The sequence below is a fragment of the Elgaria multicarinata genome, chromosome 5 (assembly GCF_023053635.1).
Source record: "Elgaria multicarinata webbii isolate HBS135686 ecotype San Diego chromosome 5, rElgMul1.1.pri, whole genome shotgun sequence".
NCBI classification, from domain to species: Eukaryota; Metazoa; Chordata; class Lepidosauria; order Squamata; family Anguidae; genus Elgaria; species Elgaria multicarinata.
In genome coordinates, this window is record NC_086175.1 from 139,279,707 (window position 1) to 139,303,434 (window position 23,728).

The window sequence follows — 23,728 nt, forward strand, 5'->3', positions numbered from 1 at the left end:
AAAAAGGGGATTTCAGCAGGTCTCATTTGTATGCATACAGCCCCTGGTGAAATCCCCTCTTCATCACAACACTTAAAGCTGCAGGAGCCCTGCCCTCTTTTGTATCTGGTCACTCTAGGCAGGGCTCCTGCAGCTTTAACAGTTGCGATGACGAGGGGATTTCACCAGGTGCTGCGTGCATACCAATGACACCTGCTGAAATCCCCTTTTCAATACAACCGTTAAAGATACAGGTGCCCCGTCCTCCTTTCCATAGAGTCACCCTAGGTTTGTGCAGTTTTCAGGCACTGTGAAACGTCACCCCCTCAGCGCAAATCAAAGACGTAATAATTGCCTGCTAGACTCCACTGTCGGCCTTCTCACGGGTGGAGCATTAAAGTGCATGCGCAGCATGGGCAGGGGGCAGAGCACACAGTTGGCATGCAAAAGGTGCCGGGTTCAAACCCCGGTGTATTCAGGTGAGGCGGGGAAAGACTTCTAGCTGAGACATGGCTGCCAGTCTGTCTTGACAGTTCTGAGCAAGGTGAACCAAGGGGCTGACGCTGGATAAGGCAGCTTCCAAGGTTCCCCTCTACTTCTAAGTCAGGCTCCCCCAACCGAGTGCCCTCTGGATGGGTTGGACTACAACTCCCAGCATTCCACAGCCAGCAGAGCTGGCTGTGGAATGCTGAGAGTTGTAGTCCACCCATCCAGAGGGCGCCGGGTTTGGGAAGCCTGGCCTAGGCCTTCACTGCTTGGTCTCCATGGTAACCGCTGACTGCTTATAGCAGGACCCGCCAGGTAGGTTCCATCTGGTGCTATATAAATAAATAATAATAATAATAATAATAATAATAATAATAATAATAATAATGGTCCTCTCAGCAGCATCCTCTTTGCTCCCATCACTCCTGACAGCTGAGAGAGGTTAGCAGAGGCCCAACTCAAGTGGGAATGCTGTGGTTTGGACCCTGGAATGGACGGTCGGTCGGCGGAGGGGCAGTGAGGGGAGTGATTCCTCCCTGCCCTCCATTCGTCCGTGCCATGCTGCTCTCGGTGCCCCATCAGCTGTGAGCGGAAGCTTGACCTGAGTCCCGTCAGCTCTTGCTTGCGGCAGGGCGATGACAGCAGAGCAGAAGTTTAAGGAATGGAGAGGGAGCCCTGTCTTGTAGCAGCCTTTCAGCTTAATAAGCCTAATAATAGAGGAGGAGGAGGAGGAGGAGGAGGAGGAGGAGGAGGAGGAGGAGGATGTGGGTGCTTTTGAGCATGTGCAGAGTGCATTGCCTTTACTTCTGAGAAACCCCCACTTGCCCTTCCGTACATGTATCTTAGGGACTGGTTTCTGGGTTGGAGGTTGCAGTGTTATAGGCTGACTTTAGCTGTGGCACCACTCCCATTAAGAATTATTTATTTATTTATTTATTTATTGCATTTATATGCCGCCCCATAGCTGAAGCTCTCTGGGCGGTTTACCAAAAAAGAAAAGAAAAAAGAAGTTATACCACCAAACATCCAACACAATTTTAATTCACAAATTTCAAATGTACAAAGCTGCTTTGGTTATTTTTTCTCCATCAGAGAATTTGCAGACAGGAAGTGCATAAATATTGTGATTTCGCTGTAATATTATTGGAATAGAATTTGCATGGTGTAATTTTAAAGTAAAAAGTAGCCATCTTCATCTAATTTCAAAGTTCTTTTCAAAGGCTTCTTTCCCTCTTTTAAGAGAAGACAAAGGCCATAGCTAGACCTAAGGTTCATCCCTGGATCGTCCAGGGGTCAAACCTCTTCATCTAGGTGACACACAGGGGATCCAGTGCTCAGGCAGGGGCGAACCCTGGACGATCCCAGGATAAACCTTCGGTCTAGCTGTGGCCTATGTAAACCGTTAATGCACACCCTGCAATCCAGCCAGTCAAGAGAAGGGTGGGTGCAACATACTTAGAATATGGGATTACCTCTGTTTGTGCCATTTCTCTTGTGTATCTAATTAGAACTGGGTTAATTATGTGTTGTGCAAAGGATTCTTGGAATGGGTGTTGCTTCCATGGTCTCATGACCCTTCCATGGTTCACTGTTTGGCTTATTGAAGAAGCCCTTCTCACCCTTTTTTTGTGGGGGGGGGGGCATTCTCTTGCAGATGCTCAGTGTTCCTCCTGGACAGAATCAGCCATGAACTGGTGGCCAAAGTATTTGATGGTGGTGTGGTGGATGATGAGGTAAGAACCACAGGAAAAGGCAGGAAACATTAAAGGGATGGAGTGGGAGAATACCCGATATGGCCTCTCTCTCTCTGTCTCTCTCTTCTACTTCTATGGGAGATGCCATCACCTAGTGGTAGAACATGGGTCCCACATGTTCCATTTGTGGAGATATGGTGAGCAGCTGATGGGAAAAATCCTTTTCTGCATGAGGCTCTGGTGAGCTGCTGCTACCAGTCAGTGTGGACAATACTAGGCTAGGTGGACCAGTAGACTGACTCAATCATCTATGCAATATACAGCTGGCAGCAGGATTATTAGAGAGAGAGAGAGAGAGAGAGAGAGAGAGAGAGAGAGAGAGAGAGAGAGCGCACCATCAGTGCACATGGTGCTGTACATAGTAAAACAATAAAATAGCAAGACCCTGCCGCATAGGCTTACATTCTAATAAAAGGATGGACCATATTGAATGGATATGGGATCATGAGTTGCAGGACAGAAGAAGAGCCCTGCTGGATCACACCAGAGGACTGTCTAATCCAGCATCCTGTTCACACGGTGGCCAACCATCTGCCCAGATTGGAAGACCACAAGCAGAACACGAGTGGAACAGCACCTTCCCACCCATGTTCCCCAGCAACTGGTGTACATAGACACATACGCCCTCTGATACTGGAAATAATATAGAGCCATCAAGACTAGTAGCCATTGATAGCCTTTTCCAGGAATTTATCCAAACTACATTTAAACCCATCCAAATTGGTGGCCATCACTACAACTTGTGGAAGTGAATTCCACAGTTGAATTGCGTGCTGTGTGAAGAAGTCCTTCCTTTTATCGGTCCTGAATAGGGGTCAAAAATGGGGGAAATCCTCAGCGAGCTGCTGCAGAATTCAGAATCTGTCATTCACATTCCAAGATTCAGAGTCTTAGATGCGCATTTACAGAGCTCAAAATTTTGTATTCAAATTGGAAATGTAAGAGTTTTGACTCTTAGTTGTTCAGATTCAATTCCTTGGTTGTCTCAAGCACCTGACAAAAATGTAGTGAATGAATGAATTAAGGCTTCCTAGTAGCAGTAGCACACTCAAACACACACACATCTGATTTATGTAGTGATGGGGAGAAATAGGTTGAATTCTCATTTTAATATGAACTTACCTTATTTCATACTTTTGAACCGATGATTGCAGACTAAAACTCAGTTATCCTTCAAAAATGTACACTTTTCCGAATTTTAAGCAAATTCTCCAATAAAAAAGTATACCCAAAATGTGTATATTAGGAGAATCATAGAATAGTAAACTTGGAAGAGGCCTATAAGGCCATCGAGTCCAACCCCCTGCTCAATGCAGGAATCCACCCTAAAGCATCCCTGGGAGATGGTTGTCCAGCTTCCTTTAACTTGAGCCCGTTATTCCGTGTCCTACACTCTGAGAGGATCGAGAAGAGATCCTGGCCCTCCTCTGTGTGACAACCTTTTAAGTATTTGAAGAGTGCTATCATGTGCACACAAAAAATGTGTGTGTTTGTGAAAATAATGTACTAGGAGAATTTCTTGCAAAAAATGTGCATATTAAGCAAAGTTATATTCAATGCTCACAAAAATGCATAAAAACAAACATTTTAATGCACCGGTTTATGCAAGATTTTCCTGGGTTGTAATTTATATCATGATGCTGTTCAATTTCTATTGTTGTTTTTGTTGTTTTTATTTTTTCTGTTATTGTATCTGAAATTGTTTGCTGAATATTTTAATATTGATTTTAATATTTTAGCATGTTACCTGCTTAGAGATTTTATTATATCTGGTGGTATAGAAGTATATTAAATTAAATTGTCTCATCGTTTGGGATGGACCGAACATGAGACAGGAAATATGGGGAGCTGAAAGCAGCCCAGACTGACCGATGCACCCAGCCCCAGATGTCTCGAGTAACCGGTGTTCTCCTTCCTTGGACACAGAGCTATGAAATCCGGATCCCGGCAGATCAGGGCATAGCAGGTCACGTGGCAACAACGGGGAAAATCCTCAACATCAAGGATGCGTATTCCCATCCCCTCTTCTACCGTGGTGTGGATGACAGCACTGGGTTCCGGACCAGGAATATCCTCTGCTTCCCCATCAAGGACGAGAACCAGGGTGAGGGTGCAGGCTGAGGGGATGGGTACGTTACGCCCCTCACCATGCTGGCATGCTTTGGACGCCCCTTCCAGACTGCCCCAACAGGCCACCCAAGAGCTCAGAATGCTTGCGCCCCTTCTCCTCCTAGTCCCCACCACGAGTCCTGCAAGGGCTCAGAATGCTTGCGCCCCTTCTCCTCCCATTCCCCACCACGAGTCCTCCAAGGGCTCAGAATGCTTGTACCCCTTCTCCCATTCCCCACCACGAGTACTCCAAGGGCTCAGAATGCTTGCGCCCCTTCTCCTCCCATTCCCCACCACGAGTCCTGCAAGGGCTCAGAATGCTTGCGCCCCTTCTCCTCCCATTCCCCACCACGAGTCCTCCAAGGGCTCAGAATGCTTGCACCCCTTCTCCTCCCAGTCCCCACGACGAGTCCTCCAAGGGCTCAGAATGCTTGTGCCCCTTCTCCTCCCATTCACCACGAGTACTCCAAGAGAAGCCCAGAAGATGCTTCCAGCTGTTTCTCTCCAACCACAGCCATTTCCTCTTCCATCTCATAGTCATGAGCAGGTCCTTGCTCACAGTTAATACTTCATTCTTGAGCAACCCATGGTCTCCTCCAGTCCTGAGAGACAGTTTTGAGCCACAGAGTTGGTGCTCCCAATCTTCCAGGTCAGCTACTGGGAAAGTATGGGCACCTGTTGCCTCCTTAAGCAGGCAGATGCTGCTGCTGCCTCTGTCATTCACCCCTTCACCAAGACCCCATTTCTTTCATCCTCTTCTTCTGGCATGGACCCATGCCTGCCACCCAGAGCTTTGTTGCAGTCAGAATGCCTTCCCATCCCTCCAGTCAGATCTTGGCCATAGGCAACAGACTGAAGTCAGTCAGGAGCCAGAAGACAAGCCAATAGTTAGGACCAAAGAGTAAGTCAAAACCAAAGGACAAACCAGGAGGCAGGATTGAGGCACAAGCCAGTGCTCAGGGCCAAAGAACAACCAAGGATACAGGAGCACCCAGAACGTAGGAAGACCATGTTGCTCCACCAGGGCTGTGCTGATACAGGACGCCGTCTTCTGTGCCTTCCTGTTTAGAGGGATCCAATGGCCATTCCTTCCTGTTTAGAGGGATCCAATGACCATTCCTTCCTGTTCAGGGGGATCCAATGGCCATTCCTTCCTGTTCAGGGGGATCCAATGGCCATTCCTTCCTGTTCAGGGAGATCCAATGGCCATTCCTTCCTGTTCAGGGGGATCCAATGGGTGGGTGGAATCAGTTCAAGGCTGGAAGAGTCTTCACTGAGAAGCGGCCGCCCATGTACCAGGGGCCCAGCTCATGGGGCAGCTGTCTGCAGACCTCATCAGGTCCTGACTCCCCCACGGTGAGGAAACCCATTCAGACCTTCCCCCAATATGTGGACCGCTTGGGCCTGGGACTGGGAGAAGCTGTGCAATGTTGGGGGCAGAAGTAAAGGTATGACAGACACTTTGCAGCCCCTTTCGGCACGCTTTGCCCCTTCATGCAAGTGACATTCGAAGAGGGTGTGCCTCTTGACATACTACATTTTTATGACTGCAGAGTTCCAGAAGGAAGGAAGGGAAGGAAGTTGGCCTCTGATTGTATGGCAACTCTTCCACATTGCGCTTTAATCACACCTCTCAACATCCCAGCTCAGTTTTCCAGGAAGCACAAGAGGGGTCAGAAGTATTTGGCCAACCGGTTGTGTGGATCAAATGAGGGTGAGGGAGCTCATGTAGACCCAACAAGTTATGAGAATCATATCATTGGGAGCTGAACAAGATCCTGTGGCTCATGTAGTCCCAGCTCATATTCCCGTCCTCTGCGGAAGGGATATTTCTGGCACAATGGAGCTGGCCCATGCCAGCAGTTGAATGTGCTCTTCCAAGCCCCAATCATGGCTTTCCTCTCTGCTCCTTCCAGATGTCATCGGAGTGGCTGAGTTGGTCAACAAAATCAATGGACCTTGGTTCAGCAAGTTTGATGAGGACCTGGCCACCGCATTCTCCATCTACTGTGGCATCAGCATTGCCCATGTAAGCATCTTTCTGTGGTGTCTTGTTTGGGTATTGCTGAGCAGCTTCGATGGATCATATTAATCCAGATCCTTTTCAGGGGTCGTGTAGCCAACGCTCTTACCAAGAGTCCATGAAATTTGTTTCAGAAACACGTCCCGTTTTGACATTTCATGCACTAGGGTGACTAAATCTTGGTTTTCTTTGCTCCAGTCTCTGCTCTACAAGAAAGTCCATGAGGCCCAGTACCGAAGCCACCTGGCCAACGAGATGATGATGTACCATATGAAGGTAAAGACGGCTCAGGGCCGTTCCAGAAAGGTGAATGCTAACTGTGTCTCCCCTTCTATGCATCCTGATGTTGCGCGCTCCATCTTTGGGTGTGGAAGGGTAGACATGAGATACCTCCATCACTGATAGGCTAATAAGTACATCTCTGTTTACGTGTGGGTCAGCAGTCAACGTACTAAATGGGGAGGTACAGACAGTACTGACAGTTCACTTTTACAACTGGGAGAAGGCCCATTTGCAGGTCAGTCTTGACGGATGGTGCTTCCCGTGCCCCCAAATAGTCAAGAAGAGCCCCGGCTATTTCTCCTTCTAGAAGTTAAATGCCGTTTTTCTTCCAGGTATCTGACGATGAATATACCAAGCTTCTCGATGAAGGAATCAAGCCAGTTTTAGCCATTGACTCAAGCTTTGCTCAGTTCACGTACACGCCGCGTTCTCTCCCTGAGGACGACACGTCTATGGTGAGCGTCCATCTCCCCAAGGCTCCCCTGGCACTTGAGTGCAATGTACATCCTCTTCTCCAAATCGTCCTGGAAAGGATGTCCTGGCTCACATATTAAGCCTGGGATGATCCCGGTAGCGGAGACCCCACCTCAGGCTTGCAATGAACAGTGAGCACGATGATAAGAAGAATGTATGAAGAGTCCTGGTGGATCAAACCAAAGGCCCATGTAGGACAACACCCTGCTTCCCACAGTGGCCACCAAAATGCCTCTAGGAAGCCAGTTTCTTGGCTTGCTGCCTCTGAATGTGGAGGTCATAGATTCATAGAATCATAGAATAGCAGAGTTGGAAGGGGCCTACAAGACCATCGAGTCGAACCCCCTGCTCAGTGCAGGAATCCACCCTAAAGCATCCCTGACAGAGGGTTCTCCAGCTGCCTCTTGAAGGCCTCTAGTGTGGGAGAGCCCACAACCTCCCTACGTCACTGGTTCCATTGTCGTACTGCTCTAACAGTCAGGCAGTTTTTCCTGATGTCCAGCCGGAATCGGGCTTCCTGTCACTTGAGCCCATGATTCTGTGTTCTGCACTCTGAGATAATCGAGAAGAGATCCTGGTTACCTTTAGTTACTAAAGCTGTTTTGCATGCCACTCTTTTGTATAGAGAGCTGGCAGTGAAGAACCAGATTTGAATTTCCGGTTCTTCACTTAGCCCACCTTGACTCCAAGGCTTGGTGAGAGAGAGAGTGTGTGTGTGTGTGTGTGTGTGTGTGTGTGTCTTCTACATATTCCCAGCACTTTCATTCAATTTGATAAAAAAGAAATTGCTTTTGAAAAGAAATTCAAAGGAGAAGAACATTTTGGAGAAATTCTCATGGGTTGGGTTTAGAGTACTTGAGCCTACCTGTGAGGGGGCTGAAGAGCATGTGGAAGAGACCTGTCTTTCATTGTCCACCCATCTCTCTGTCAGCCTTTTGCCTCCTTGGCTTCCCACACTTCAATTAAGACACAGAAGAGTAGAGTTGGAAGGGGCCTCCAAGGCCATCGAGTCCAACCCTCTGCTCAATGCAGGAATCCACCTTAAAGCATCCCTGACAGATGGTCGTCCATCTGCCTCCTGAAGGCCTCTAGTGTGGGAGAGCCCACAACCTCCCTAGGGAACTGGTTCCATTGTCGTACTGCTCTAACAGGAAGTTTTCCTGATGTCCAGCTGGAACATACAGCCATCATGCCTAGTAGCAGCTCTTGATAACCCACCCACCTCTCTCTCTCTTCCCTCTCCTTCCCCACAGGCCATTCTGAGCATGTTGCAGGACATGAACTTCATCAGTAGCTACAAAATTGACCGCCAAACGCTTGTCAGGTAGGACCCAAAGATCGCCTCTTCCTCCCTCCCTTCTGCAGGCACACATACAAAATTGTGGGTTGGGTTGTCCTGTCTCTGACGCACGCCAGGCTTAATGTGAGCAAGCCCTCGACAGAAGAACTGTTTTGGGGGAGATCAGCGGTGAAAGCGACGCTATATAGACAGCCCCGGGATATTGTCTTCGAATTACAATTTGTTCGTTACATGGGGCAGAGGCAGTCTGATAGAATGGTTAGAGCATTGGACTCAGACTAGGGCAGGGCTGGGAAACCTGTGGTCTGCCAAATATTGATGGACTACAACTCCCATCATCCCTGACCATTGGCCAGGGTGGCTGGGTCTCATGGGAGTCGAAGCCCAGCAACATCTTGCCATAACAAGACTCCTGTCATTTATTTATTTATTTATTTATTTATTACATTTTTATATTGCCCCAATAGCCGAAGCTCTCTGGGCGGTTCACAAAAATTAAAACCATAGTAAAACAACCAACAGGTTAAAAGCACAAATACAAAATACAATATAAAAAGCACAACCAGGATAAAACCACGCAGCAAAATTGGTATAAGATTAAAATACAGAGTTAGAACAGTAACATTTAAATTTAAGTTAAAATTAAGTGTTGAAATACTGAGAGAATAAAAAGGTCTTCAGCTGGCGACGAAAGGAGTACAGTGTAGGCACCAGGCGTAGGCACCAGTGTAGGTGCCCAAGTCATCTTGTTGGCTATCTGGAGATACATTTATTTAAAAAGTTGAGCCTTTTATTTGCTAACACCAACTCATTTATTCAGAAAGCACAATTTGAAATGTACATACCGTAGTTTTAATTTATTAGGTTAGTATACCACCTGACTGCAAATGCCCTTGGGGCAGTTTGCAATCATAAATCAAACAGCAGCAGCAAAATAACCAACAGCTAACTAAATATATAACAAAAATACAAGTATCAAAATGATACAATACTAAACATTAAAAACATTAAACGGTATTTAAAATTAATTTGTAAAGGAATGATTCGTGGATGGTTTTGCTCCTCACCCGCCTTCAGGTTTTGGGTACTTACACTGAGAGCGGATCTACACAGAGTCGTGAAGGCGTCCTGAAGGCGCTTGCGTGCACCTCCAGGGCGCCCCGAAACTCTTTGCGTAGGGCAGGATCTACGCAAAGAGTTTCGGGGCGCCCTGGGGGCGCACGCAAGCGCCTTCAGGACTCTATGTAGATCCGCTCTGAGTCCGTGTTGTTCTAACCAAGGGGTCTCTTTGACTGTTTTGTTTCCCCCCTAGGTTCTGCCTGATGGTGAAAAAGGGATACAGGGACCCTCCCTACCACAACTGGACCCATGCCTTCTCTGTCTCCCACTTCTGCTACCTGCTCTACAAAAACCTGGAGCTGGTCAATTACCTGGAGTAGGTGGATGTATTTTTGCTCTCCTCTGGGGCTCAGTTGATACCAGAGATCAACCCCAGAACACATGAAGCGGGGGGGGGGGGGGCGTGTATTGGCCGTGTATTTGCATCGCTCGAGGGATCCAGCTGGCAAAGGAGATTCTCTCTCTTGCTTTGCTAACAGTTTTGGCAGATATTGCTTCTCCTGCTCTGCAGTGATCTGTTGGGAAGCGGAATAAAACCTCTGCCTAAGGGTGCACAGAGACACACCTTCTTCTCTAAGGGTGCACCGACCGACCCACCTACAGTCAGGGGTCAGCGTGATTTCGCCTGCCTTCTTTCCAACTCAGCTCCTCCAGTGACACACACTTTGTTCACTCGGCGTCCGTCCACTGCTATCCATATTTTGGCGTGGTTTCCGTCCACCTTCACTCCTCCAATGGCCCATTTCCTCTTTGAATGATGCCCGCATGCTTTTGGAGGGCTGGCCATCTTTTGCCAAAGTCATCATCAAGTCCCTTGTATATTTATCTTGTTCAACACCATTTAGCATTTTTCAAAACAAAAAACTTGGTTGGCTGGAGTGGGTGGCGGGAGTTGGCTTTGTAGCTGATCGTCACTAGTGCTGGGCAATCAGTGCTATGCACAGCCACTTTGGCTGTGAACAGGAAGACCAGTTTTCTACTGTGGGGGCCTCCAGACAGAGAGCTGCTAGTGACGGAGGGGTCCTAGCACTAACTGTTGGAAGGTCTTGGGCATCTCTTCCATCTCTTCTTCCTTAATGGGTCTTCTGTGATGAGAGGAATGCCAGGAAGAGCTCTAGGAAAACAGGTGAGGGTGGTGAGTGGAAAACGAGACACCCTTGTAAGGTTCCATGAATGAGACAGGGCGGTGAAGCCATAAAGGCCTCATCTAGAACTATCCCTAGGGCTATCAGTGAGAAGGCCTTGGGCAGCTACTCCGTTTTTTCCACCTTAACAGACTCCATCTGGGAAGTAAAAAAGACAGAGTGGTGTGAAAACACAGGAGAGTTAGAAATTGGAAGGCGCTGTTGTCTAGACCCCCCGTAAAAGTCAGTGTATGAGGCAGGGCCATTGCACAATGAATTCTTGTCTGGAAGCAGGAGGAGAAGACCATGTGCCTGGCGAAGCCATGGGAAAGGGCCTTTCTCCGTGGGCCCGCTAGACCAATCCCGCACATCTGGGTTCGCTCCGACAACACTGAGCTTGGCCCAAAGAAACAGCGCCCGTCCCCTCCTGCTGGCTTTAGGTGGCCAGGTCACTGATCACAGCGAAAACCAGCTTTTATTTACTGACAGCTTTTCCGGACAATAAATTGAATATCCTGATTTTTGCTTCAGTTGCATTTTCCCAACACTGAGTCAAAACGAAACGTTTAGTGCTTGTGATGTAGGGTGGGGGGAAGCAAGGCTTTCCGGGGACCTCATACAGGTAGAGAATTAACCTAGCAGGGAGACAGTCCTGGGAATTTGCTTCTGTCCCTCATTTCAGGTGGTGTTCATCTGTGATGAGCCGCTGGGACTGAACAGTACAGAGCATAGATCAGAAAGGGACTGAACTTGCCCACTTCCTCTCCCCCAATTCTCTTCCCTTCCCCCCCCCCCCGGTTATCAAGCACTTTCCTCCTTGGAGAAGTTCACTTGCACAAGGAATGTGCACCCCCTCCACACCTCCACGCCTCTCATTCCAGGCACATCAGATACTTCTGCACTCATGCGCGGTTGTGTGTGTGTTGTTTTTCTCTTAACAGAGACATCGAAATCTTTGCCCTGTTCATCTCCTGCATGTGCCACGACCTGGACCACCGGGGCACCAATAACTCTTTCCAGGTGGCTTCGGTACGGTTTGAAGGAACCCATGCGTCACAAAATGAGGGAGGGAGGGGCTGGGGTGGGTGTGTCTCACCTTGCAACAGACCATCTTACATTCCTAGACCACCCTTTTGCCAGCTGCTCCTCCATTTGCTTTGCAAGCGACAATAAAGCTGTTTAAGAAGGAGGCAAATACACTAAAGGAGGGCCCAAATGTGTTGGACTACAGTTCCCATAATCCCCAGACAACAGCCACACTGGATGAGGGTTGTAGGAGTTGAACTCCAGCACATCCAAAGGACACCAGGTTGGGGCAAAGCTGATCTAAAAGCACATGAAGAATTTTTGCAAGTATATATTAGGGAGGATTTTTTTAAAAGGGAGCAAGATCCGGAGGGAGCAAATCCCTGCCCCAAACCACTCATCACAATAGAAACTATATTTCAGTTTTAATTATAAACAGCACCTGTGAGGCTGTGCTGTGTATATTATTACTGAGGGCTGATGCCTGCCATCCCTGTGCAACAAGCTTGCTGCTGCTTCGGCAGTTAAGAGCCATTTTCTTTATTATTTATTTGTTTATTGATTGATTGCATTTTTATACCGCCCGCTAGCCAGAGCTGTCTGGACAGTTTACAATTTTGCGTTGCCCTTTCTGCACGTTTTTGGGACATCTCTGTTTGCACCGGGGTTTCTTCCCTTGCCAGCATCCTTGTGCCGTAAGTCACCGGCGTTAGCAAGATAAGCAGGCTGGAAACATCAATTAGCAGTCCAAAAGCCAAAAAGTATGCATCAGAAGCCGGGTCGGACAATACCAGGTTCAGGAATGCACCAAAGAGTAGTCAGGGTCCAGTCCAAGGTCAGGTTCAGTCCAGGCAAGATCACGGCACTGGTACGACAATGGAACCAGTTACGACAATGGAACCAGTTACTTCCTGAGTGTTAGAGCAGAACAACACTGGAACCAGTTGCCTAGGGAGGTGGTGGGCTCTCCCACACTGGAGGCCTTCAAGAGGCAGCCGGACAACCATCTGTCAGGGATGCTTTAGGGTGGATTCCTGCATTGAGCAGGGGGTTGGACTCGATGGCCTTGTAGGTCCCTTCCAACTCTGCTATTCTATGATTCTATGCAAGCAACGAAGTCAAGGCACCAAGGACAATCATTGCTTCCAGCCCCGCTTCTGAGTTCTGGCAAGTCTTTTATGGGGAGTGTGGTGATTGGGAATTGTGGTCAGCTGCCTGGGCCTGCAGCTAGCTTCTGCCTGTTCCGTGAAGGGCCCCTCCCCAACCACTCCCAGGCTCAGCTGTTCCTCCTTTCTGTTTCATCCCTCAAAATGAAGCCCCACAGCTTGGTCCTCAGGAGAAGTGGGGCAGTAGTGCTGATGTGGGGTGTCATGGCATCACCCCTTCATCTCTCACAGTCTCCACTTCCCCAGTGTTGCCCATGTGCCATGAAGCCGAACTATGGGGAGGGGGGGACACACAGAACCAACCCTTAGTCAGCAACATCTGGGGTGTAGAGTGACCCTATGGAAAGGAGGACAGGGCTCCTGTATCTTTAACAGTTGCATAGAAAAGGGAATTTCAGCAGGTGTCGTTTGGATGCATGTCGCACCTGGTGAAATGTCCTCTTCATCACCATAGTTAAAGCTGCAGGAGCTATACTAGAGTGACTAGATTTAAAAGAGGGCAGCTTTAACTGTGGTGATGAAGAGGGAATTTCACCAGGTTCTCCATATATACAAAGGACACCTGCTGAAATTCCCTTTTCAATACAACTGTTAAAGATGCAGGAGACCTGTCCTCCTTTCCATAGGGTCACCCTAGGGTTAGGGGGTGGACCTCCCATGCCAAAAGGGTGTCACTAGAGCAGCCTTCCTCAACCTGGGGCGCTCTGGATGTATTGGACTACAACTCCCAGAATGCCCCAGCCTGGCTGGGGCATTCTGGGAGTTGTAGTCCAACACATCCAGAGCGCCCCAGGTTGAGGAAGGCTGCACTAGAGCTTTGGAACAGCTTAGTTTACACACTGAGCACTTCACAGACCATGTAGCTTCTGGGATGGCTCCCCCCCCCTTGTAAAGCAGGCGGGGAAGGGGTGTTGACCAAAAGCATGGGGGGAAGTGGAGGCCGCCCTTCCTCCATCACTCCTCTCCCCCACCGCCCTGCCCCTTCCTCACAGCCCCCCACAGCTCTCCTCAGGCCGCGCGCATTGAAGCCCAATCCACCTCCGTCCATCCTGGCCCCAATTGTGGCTTCTGGGCCTTTGCCCTCATGGTGTCTCTTAATTCTATCTTTCAGAAATCGGTCCTGGCTGCCCTGTACAGCTCAGAAGGCTCCGTGATGGAGGTAAAACAACAACAAACCTGCCCTTCACTGAGCAGGTCCAGGGGTGCTTCACACAGGGGTGGGAGGGAGGAAGGGTGCCAAGCCGGCAGAACATAACTGAGGCGAAAGCTCAGGCCCAGGGCCCAGGCCTCTGCCGAAACCAACGCTTGTGCAACGTCAATCGCGCTTGCGAGCTCAACGGTTTTCCTACGTAGGAAACCTAGCTAGCTTGACGGGTTTCCTATTCCCATCTCTCCTCTTGTAGAGCTCTGGACCGATCACACACACGCATTCTCCTCTCCTCTTTGCTGTGTTTTGTTTTCCAGAGGCACCATTTTGCCCAGGCTATCGCCATCCTGAACACCCACGGCTGTAACATCTTTGATCATTTCTCGCGGAAGGTGAGTCTGAGAGAGGCAGCAGTTCCCAGGGTTTTCTTCGTGAGGAGCACTGATGGTTCAAGCCAGCTGTTGTTGGCAGCTCCTTATCATGCGCTACGCAACTGGCCAGTCCGTTGGTGGTATCTCAGAAGGGCTGGTGCTGGCGCTGGTGCTGTCCATGGTGAGCCGTGTCATTTCTCCAGGCTGTCCTGTATCCTCAAGGCACAGGATAATAAAGCAAATTGTTATTGGCTCAATATAGGATTACCAAAGGATGCTGGATTTGATGCGGGACATTATCCTGGCCACCGACCTTGCTCACCATTTAAGGATCTTCAAAGACCTCCAGAAAATGGCGGAAGGTAATGGACGGGACATCTGTCTATCTATCCGTGTCCTATTCGGCTGTTGTGAGGCAGAGAGGTGTGAAGGGCCATTGCCCAATTCCCAATGCTGTGGGTGAGAGTCTCCACTCTGTACAAAAGCTGTATGTGCACACACATTAAAAAAAACCACCGTATTTCCTTATTTCTGGATGGTACTTATATAGCTGCCCCATAATAGATGTTTGGAACATGCCCCCGTGCACTCCTGGGGCCAGAAATGAAAGGTCTTCATGAGGTCCTCACTTTTCCATATCTCCTTTCTTGTCGTGTGTGTGGGGGGGGAGGTGGTCAGGGGGGGTCTTGTAGCCTTCTTCATAATGTTGCAGTTGTGCTCCTTCAGAACTTTGAAGCTGCCCTGGAATCAAAGGTTAGCTGCAAATGAACCCTCTTCCTCCTCCTCCTCCTCCTCCTCTTCTTCCTCCTCCTCCTCCTCCTCCTCCTCTTCCTCCTGTCCTCCTTCTTTCCAGTTGGCTATGACCCCAAGAACAAGCATCACCACAGCCTCCTGCTGTGCCTTCTCATGACCTCATGCGACCTCTCAGACCAGACGAAAGGCTGGAAAACCACCCGCAAGATAGCAGTGAGTAAAGAAGGCCTGGGGCGAACGGCCCCTTCTCACCTGCCTGAATCTGACTCCGTATAAGGCGGGCTCACATGCTGGGGGTAGTGGTAGCCGTGGCTCAGTGACGTCGCCTTGCCCAAGTAGTCAGAAACGTGGTCCCCAACCACAGGTTGGAGAGTTGATGGCAATTCCTTGAAACCTGTCTAATCCATGGCCTTTGCTTTGCAGGAACTGATCTACAAGGAGTTCTTCTCCCAGGGAGACCTGGTACGTAAGACGACAAGGAAGCTGTCCTATGGAAATGAGCTCCTTTGCCCTAAAGCCACCGCTGGCCCTTCCCATTGACCAGGTCTGGCAGCAGGGGCCGGGAGACAACGTTTCTGAGAGTCACCTTCATGGCCCTTCTGCGGCAGAAAAGGCACCACATCCATCAGATAAACAAATACAAATCTCACGTTTTAGTGTGTGAATTAAACGGGTGGGATTTGCGACTCAGAGGGAACCCCAAAGAGAAATGCAAAGGCGTAGGGGAAGAGATATTGTGGGTGCATGGTGGGAGCAGGGGCAGTGACAGACATTCCCGGGTTCAGAATCCCCTGACTTCACCAGCTTAAAGTTCCCAAGTGGAGCAGAACGTATGATGAGTTAGAACAGCCTTCCTCAACCTGGGGCGCTCCAGATGTGTTGGACTACAACTCCCAGAATGCCCCAGCTGGCTGGGGCATTCTGGGAGGTGCAGTCCAACACATCTGGAGCGCCCCAGGTTGAGGAAGGCTGAGTTAGAATCATAGAATCATAGAATAGCAGAGTTGGAAGGGGCCCACAAGGCCATCGAGTCCAACCCCCTGCTCAATGCAGGAATCCACCCTAAAGCATCCCTGACAGATGGTTGTCCAGCTGCCTCTTGAAGGCCTCTAGTGTGGGAGAGCCCACAACCTCCCTAGGTAACTGGTTCCATTGTCGTACTGCTCTAGCAGTCAGGAAGTTTTTTCCTGATGTCCAGCCGGAATCTGGCTTCCTTTAACTTGAGCCCGTTATTCCGTGTCCTGCACTCTGGGAGGATCGAGAAGAGATCCTGGCCCTCCTCTGTGTGACAACCTTTGAAGTATTCGAAGAGTGCTCTCATGGCTCCCCTCAATCTTCTCTTCTCCAGGCTGAACATGCCCAGTTCTTTCAGCCTCTATTCATAGTTACAATCTCAATATGTGGAGGTGTCTTCTCAAGAGCGCTTCTGTATTCCAGCATTACATGGAAACACGGCAATAGTGTTGTTGCATTAAAAACAAATAGGAACCATCCCTGGCCCTGGGTTGCATTTGAGGGGGTGGGATGCTGTTTCCCAGCATATACAATTGCGGGGTGGTGGTGGTGTTTTTCCCCACCTGTTGCGCCATCGGGGAGGCAAGGGAGCTGCAGTGCAGTATTTAGAGACTTGAATGACCCAGTTACCCAACCTCTGCAGGAGAAAGCCATGGGCAACCGGCCAATGGAGATGATGGACCGGGAGAAAGCCTACATCCCTGAGCTGCAGATCAGCTTCATGGAGCACATCGCCATGCCTATCTACAAGTAAGTGTTGAGCTTCATGCCAGGTCTGGATCACCTTGAGGAGCAGGGGCAGGACTGCCATGAGAAGGCCACGAGCATGGCATGAAGGCAATAGCCTTTCTCCTCTTGTTGTTCTCCAGCAATTGATACTCAGGGGTACACTGCGGGCATATCCAAGGGATCGCCTTGGGATCGTCCCTGGGTGTCCACATGATGCACAGGGGATCCCAGGAGCAGGGAGAATCCTAGAATCCTAGACCAACCAACACGTTGTACATCCGGAAACCAATGGGCAGCCAGTGGAGTGATTTTAAAGCTGGTGTAATGTGGTCACCCCTAGGTGTACCGCTGACCAACCTGGCTGCCATATTTTGCACTAGCTGAAGTTTCTGGACTAGGCACAAAGATAGCCCTATGTAGAGTGCATTGCAGAAGTCGAGCCTCGAAGTTACCAGCGCATGCACAACCGTCTTTAGGCCTTCCAACTCTAGGAAAGGGCGCAGCTGGCGTATCAGCCGAAGCTGATAGTAGGCACTCTAGGCTGTCGCATCTCTCTTGGAGTGATGGATCCAGGAGCATCCCCCAAGCTGCAAACGCAGTCTTTCAGGCGGAGTGTAACCCCATCCAGAACTGGTTGACACACCTCCAAACCCAGGTTGGGGCCTTTGACAGCGAGCACCTCCGTCTTGTCTGGATTCAGCTGATTTATTTATTTATTTATTTATTTATTTATTTATTTATTAATTACATTTTTATACCGCCCAATAGCCGAAGCTCTCTGGGCGGTTCACAAGCTTCAGTTTGTTTTCCCTCATCCAGCCCATGACGGCCTCCAAACATTCATTCAGAGGAGACACACTGTCCTTAGCTGACGCTGCTGTCGAAGGCATAGAGAAGTATATTTGGGTGTCATTGGCATATATAAAAATACACAGCGCCTTACAAGAATACCTCATCGCAGAGACCACGCTTCTTAGACAAAACACTTATCCTCTTGGGCTACTCAGACTTAGGCCATAGCTAGACCCAAGGTTTATCCCCCGGTTGTCCAGGGGTCAAACCTCTTCATCTAGGTGACACACAGGGGATCCAGTGCTCAGGCAGGGGCGAACCCTGGATGATCCCAGGATAAACCGTAGGGCTAGCTATGGCCTTGGGCTACTTTTACCGCAAATCTAGCTGTGTTTACCATAATAAACTTGGACTTTTTAATGGACCCCAGAATTGTTGTTGTTTTAAATGGATGATGCTGTTTTTACGCTGTTTTTATGTTTTTGATGTTTTTTAAATGTTGTATACTTTTTAATGTTCACCATTTTTAACTGTTGTAAACTGCCCAGAGAGCTTCAGCTGTGGGGTGGTATATAAATGCAATAAATAAATAAATAAATAAATAAATGTACTTGACAGCAAATATATGGAATCATAAAACCATAGAATAGTAGAGTTGCAAGGGTCCTATAAGGTCATCCAGTCCAACCCTCTGCTTATTGCAGGAATCTACCTTAAAGCATTCCTGACCGATGGCTGTTGTTGTTGTTATTATTATTATTATTTATTTATTTATTTATTTATTTATATAGCACCATCAATGTACATGGTGCTGTACAGAGTAAAACAGTAAATAGCAAGACCCTGCCGCATAGGCTTACAATCTAATAAAATCATAGTAAAACAATAAGGAGGGGAAGAGAATGCCAACAGGCACAGGGTAGGGTAAGCAGGCACAGGGTAGGGTAAAACTAACAGTATAAAGTCTGCGCAATAAAGTCTGTCCATATAATTTTATCCGCCCTACAGGTTGCTCCAGGACCTCTTCCCCAAGTCAACCGAGCTGTACGAGAGAGTGGCCAGCAACCGGGAGCACTGGACCAAAGTGTCACACAAGTTCACCATCCGGGGCCTCCCCAGCAACAACTCCCTGGACTTTCTGGACGAGGAGTACGACCTGCAGACCATGGGCGACAACAATGGCATCAGGATGAACGGGTGCCTGGACTCTGAAGAGGGGCACATGGAGGCGGAGCTGGAATGACATCCCGCCTCCCCGCTTGTACGGACCGGACACACACAAGTGCGACTTTGTAACCCTTTCCCTCCTGGGAAAGGATGGGGCTGATTTTGGAAACAAACAAACACGGTTCTTATTTATACCATGCGCTCTACCCACTCCAGCCGTTCCATCCACCCCGCACCCGCCACAGCTCACCCGCCCGCCTGCTCTCCATGCTGTTCCTGTCCCCATTTCACGGATGGGCTTTGCCGATTAACACCAGGCCTCTGCCGGCTTGCACTCCTCTATGGCTTTCTTGCGCTGTTGAGCTTAATGAGTGCCCCACTCTCGCCTCACTGCCTCGGCCACCTTTCGGCCCCCACACGCTGCAGCATCAGCCTTCAATGCCCGTTTCAGGCAAGGTCATTTTTGACAGCCAGATGAGATGTGCATTAGCAGAGATGAGATCCAAGCCTCTGGTTCCATGTGAAGAAAACGAGGCCTCCAGCTCCCATGGATGCTTAGGGAGTCTATTTTACTTGGACGGGGCATGATTTGAGACAGGGTGGGGCAGATCAGAGTTGAAGGAACTTTTCTTACAGTTTTGCTTCCCCAATCTCAACCAAACCGGCCCTGTCGTTACTGGCTGCAAACTGTAAGCAGAGGAGAAGTGATCCCACTTCCAGCAGAAAAGAAATAGCTCACTGCATTCCAGTTTTCAGTTCCTTCCCGCTCTCCCACTGAAACATCTCATTCTGGCCCCTGACACAGACTTTGAGGTTGTTGAGCCACTGGCCAGGGTCAGCCTAGGAGCCTTTTATATGGGGCCTGCATGGGGCCCAAACTATTGATCGCTGATGGGCAGAGTCCTCCTCCTCCCTATGCTGTTGTACAAATAATTTGGAGTTATTAGATTAATTTCCTGGGCAAATTCTTGTTCTCTGGAAATGTATTTTGGATTGAGCTTTGATCAAGCTTCTAGTCCCTGTGAGTTAAACAAAGAGGAGTGGGTGGGGGAGGGCCTCATGTTCAGTTTGACGTTCCAACGCCTTTTTGTACCGTACTGTGAATGGCTGGGGAGGTCTAATCCAAAGTGGATCCGGTGTCTAAAAACCCCTCTCCAGCCATTTCAAAGTTTATCCATTTCACAAGTTCCACTGTAAGTATGGTAGGTCTAGATAGAATTTACATCCTCCTCCTGGGTGGCTTCACCCAGATCAGCCAACAGGTTGTGGCGAAAGTAAGAATTCCCGAAGCACAGAGTAAGCAAAGCTGAGACCAGCAGGACAATTGTTAATTTAAAAAGGCCTTGTTGATCTGACCAATGTCGAGTACTAGGAACATGTCCTGGGAGGATCCCTCTTCTGTAAGCCACATTGAAACGAAGAGGGATTTAACACGAGCGCATCTTGAAAGGTCCCAGTTGTAACACTCCTTTAAAAACGAACACCATGGAGTGTTACAACTGGGACCTTTCAAGATGCGCTCGTGTTAAATCCCTCTTCATTCCCCTGATATATATCAAGGCAGCCACAGGCGGGCTGAAGCCATGCAGAGAAGTGTGCTGTCCAGTACAGCAACCCTTGGGACTACAGGTTCCAGCATGCCTTGGTTGAGAGGACAGCGTGTCAATCAGTGATTTGTAATCCCAACTGTGACCTTTTTATGGTTGCGGCACCAGAAAATGACAAAAAAAAGGGGACAAGAATGTTCTTCCAGAGAGGAATGCAATGCTCGGATTGTTGGTCACCATCTTGGTTGCTGCGGACCAGATGTGCATTGGCTGCTGCACAGAGCCAGCTATATATGAGATGATGCCCATGATGCAAGCTGCAGCACCGTCTCCCTCTTGCTCAGAGGACTGGGCAGAGCAAAAGGGAGTTTTTAAGTATGACTCTTCTCTTTGCTTGTGCAGAACGTGCTCTGCTCCAGCAGCAGCATAGGTATTTTCATCATAAGAACAAGAAGAACTGTGCTGAATCAGCCCAATGGACTATCTAGTCCAGCGTTCTGTTCACACAGTAGCCAACTATATGCCCAAATGGGAAGCCCACAAGGAAGAAATCACGTGAGGTACTGGTTCCTCTCTATTCGGCCCGGGTTAGGCCTCATCTAGAGTATTATGTCCAGTTCTGGGCTCCACAATTCAAGAAGGACACAGACAAGCTGGAGCATGTTCAGAGGAGGGCAACCCGGATGATCAGGGGTCTGGAAACAAAGCCCTAGGAAGAGAGACTGAAAGAACTGGGCATGTTTAGCCTGGAGAAGAGAAGATGGAGGGGAGACATGAGAGCACTCTTCAAATACTTGAAAGGTTGTCACACAGAGGAGGGCCAGGATCTCTCCTCGATCCTCCCAGAGTGCAGGACACGGAATAACGGGCTCAAGTTAAAGGAAGCCAGATTCCAGCTGGACATCAGGAAAAACTTCCTGACTGTTAGAGCAGAACGACAATGGAACCAGTTACCTAGGGAGGTTGTGGGGAGAGCCCACACTAGAGGCTTTCAAGAGGCAGCTGGACAACCATCTGTCAGGGATGCTTTAGGGTGGATTGCTGGATTGAGCAGGGGGTTGGACTCGATGGCCTTGTAGGCCCCTTCCAACTCTGCTATTCTATGATTCTATAAGACATGAGCGCAACAGCACCCTCCCACTCATGTTCCCCAGCAATTGGCATTCAGAGGCATTACTGCCTCCCCCCGCCCCCCCCGATACTGGAGGTAATATATACTTGTTGTCATGACTAATAGCCACTGATAGCCTTATCTTCCATGAACTTTCCTTATCCATATGTGATCATGTGGTGGTGTTTTGTAATAGCCTAGCTTATCTCAGTGTTGGTCTTACCTTGGGCATCCGTCCCGAGGCTCTTATTCTCATAGCTCCTCTTTAGTCCATCTCGTGGCGATTTGCTTCATCAGTCTTGGCTTGTTTTGCAAGGTGACCTACAGTGAGGACGCTAACTGCCACTTGGGGGTAGCTCTGACCATTCCCCCCGACATAGTGACTAGCGTGCCCCACATGGTCTTTAATCATTTCTGAGTCACTTAGACTTGGAATGGGTTGGAGCTATCCAAAAGAAACAGAAGGAAGAGACTTTTTAGGGGGGTCTGTTTAGGATGAAGACAATTCTTACAACCCCAGTGCGGCACTGGCCAATTGACAGAGCGGCTTGAGGGCTGAGACGTTGTGGCTCTCCACAGCTTCTCCCATGGCTTCTTGAGGCTTTCCATGGGATCAAAGGCCTCTTTTGATCAGCTCTGTCACTGATGCACAAAGTCGCCTCTTTAGACCCAGTTCTCTTCCCATTGAGTATCATCTTTCTGTGCAGTTTAACTTGTTTACTCTTTATTCTGCTGCTGGGGATCAGGGATCATCATTTCTCAGCAGTACCTTCCATGTGAGCTTACCTCCCTGCTCTGCCACTTAGAAGTATAAGAAATGACTGCTTATTCCAGCCATCTCCAACCAGGTGCCCTCCAGATGTGTTGGACTACATGCTGGGTGGGGGTGTGTGCTGGGAGTTGCAGTCCAATAAATCTGGAAGGCACCAGGTTGAGAAAGGGTGACCTTTTCGCTGTCCCTGGTGCTGTGGAGTCATGGATGGTGCAGGCATATTAATTGAGCTTGCTCTCACTCCCCCCATCCTTTTGAACAGTTATCAGCTGAGAATACAAGATGATACTTCCATTTAGAGACTATACAATGCCTTTGTAAGAAGCTAGACTTGACAATCGAATATAGGGAGTTTCTTTAATTATTGCATGAAAGAACGTCCCTGGACCTCTTTGTTCCTCAGGAAAATTCATGATCTGGACTGCCAATAATGCAGCACCAAAACTTGTAAGGAGACTTATAGTCCAGGTTGAGTCGATTTCACCAAGGCTATGTTATATGTGTGTTAAAGTAAGTCCAGGTTTGATGTTCTGCATTGTGGGGGTGGAAGAAGAAGAAGAAGAAGAAGAAGAAGAAGAAGAAGAAGAAGAAGAAGAAGAAGAAGAAGAAGAACCCCAAAGCCAGAAACAAAGACACAGACATCAGCAAGCTTGGACAAATTGTTTCCTTGCAAGGATTTTAGAAGACTTGACTTTGAAATAGAGATCATCTATTAAGAATGAGAAATAAGGTAGCAGCGAAATTCCCACCGGAAGTGGCTAGTCCTTGCAGAATGCACCTCCGTGCCATTTCCAGTGTCATCATTCAAAATAGCTCCCAGGGACCCTTTGGCTCTTGATCTTCAACGCTGAACTTTCTGACCCTATGAGCGGCTGCACCACACAGGCTTTTCTTCCTTAGGGGCAGAAAGTGGATAAGGTAACAGGTCGTTTCCACTTCTAAGCTTCTCCCATGACTTTCTGAAACTGTAGTTGGAATCTCCACTTCCGGCTTTCATCCTACCAGCCCAGGCAAGCCATTGGGGTCATCAGTTGCCTCCAACTAAAGTGGGTGCTCTGCAAATGAAGGCCACCCGCTGGGAAATGTTACACCAGCCAAGCTTAAGGGAAGTTCAGTGCCCATTCCAAGATGACCAGAAGCAAGAAGATTCTTGGGATAACTTCTCTGTGGGTTTTAGGTTGTCTTTCTGCCAACGCCTGTGTGAGTCATGGGAGGAGCTATTTTCGGATAGAATGTACCTACATAAAAAGGAACAACTTAGGCACCATGACAGTTCTGTAGTTGGTCACACATCTGACATGGATGACTTTTACGGATTATTGGTGGTGCACAGGAATCCTTACCGTCTGTTATGTGACAGAATGCTACATTATGAGTGATACTAAAATCCCCCCATACACACACACACACACACACACCAAAATGGATTATTTTACTCTACTTTTTAATTTGTAAAGATGGAAAGGTGGGCAGAATCTGTCTG

At 48.7% G+C, this 23,728-nt stretch overlaps 1 protein-coding gene across 1 annotated transcript in view; it reads left to right on the plus strand.

Moving 5' to 3' along the window:
- The window catches only part of PDE2A (phosphodiesterase 2A), a 455,035-nt gene extending 436,047 nt beyond the window's left edge, over positions 1 to 18,988 (plus strand). The window contains exons 16-30 of the mRNA XM_063127363.1: positions 2,120 to 2,198; positions 4,146 to 4,323; positions 6,245 to 6,357; positions 6,550 to 6,627; positions 6,966 to 7,088; positions 8,361 to 8,431; positions 9,720 to 9,842; positions 11,592 to 11,679; positions 13,954 to 14,001; positions 14,307 to 14,381; positions 14,623 to 14,722; positions 15,214 to 15,326; positions 15,537 to 15,575; positions 16,771 to 16,877; positions 18,657 to 18,988. Of these exons, the coding sequence (XP_062983433.1) occupies positions 2,120 to 2,198; positions 4,146 to 4,323; positions 6,245 to 6,357; positions 6,550 to 6,627; positions 6,966 to 7,088; positions 8,361 to 8,431; positions 9,720 to 9,842; positions 11,592 to 11,679; positions 13,954 to 14,001; positions 14,307 to 14,381; positions 14,623 to 14,722; positions 15,214 to 15,326; positions 15,537 to 15,575; positions 16,771 to 16,877; positions 18,657 to 18,891 (1,570 nt within the window). The 3' untranslated portion in view covers positions 18,892 to 18,988. The remainder of the gene's footprint in view (positions 1 to 2,119; positions 2,199 to 4,145; positions 4,324 to 6,244; positions 6,358 to 6,549; positions 6,628 to 6,965; positions 7,089 to 8,360; positions 8,432 to 9,719; positions 9,843 to 11,591; positions 11,680 to 13,953; positions 14,002 to 14,306; positions 14,382 to 14,622; positions 14,723 to 15,213; positions 15,327 to 15,536; positions 15,576 to 16,770; positions 16,878 to 18,656) is intronic.
- The last annotated feature ends 4,740 nt before the right edge of the window (positions 18,989 to 23,728 follow it).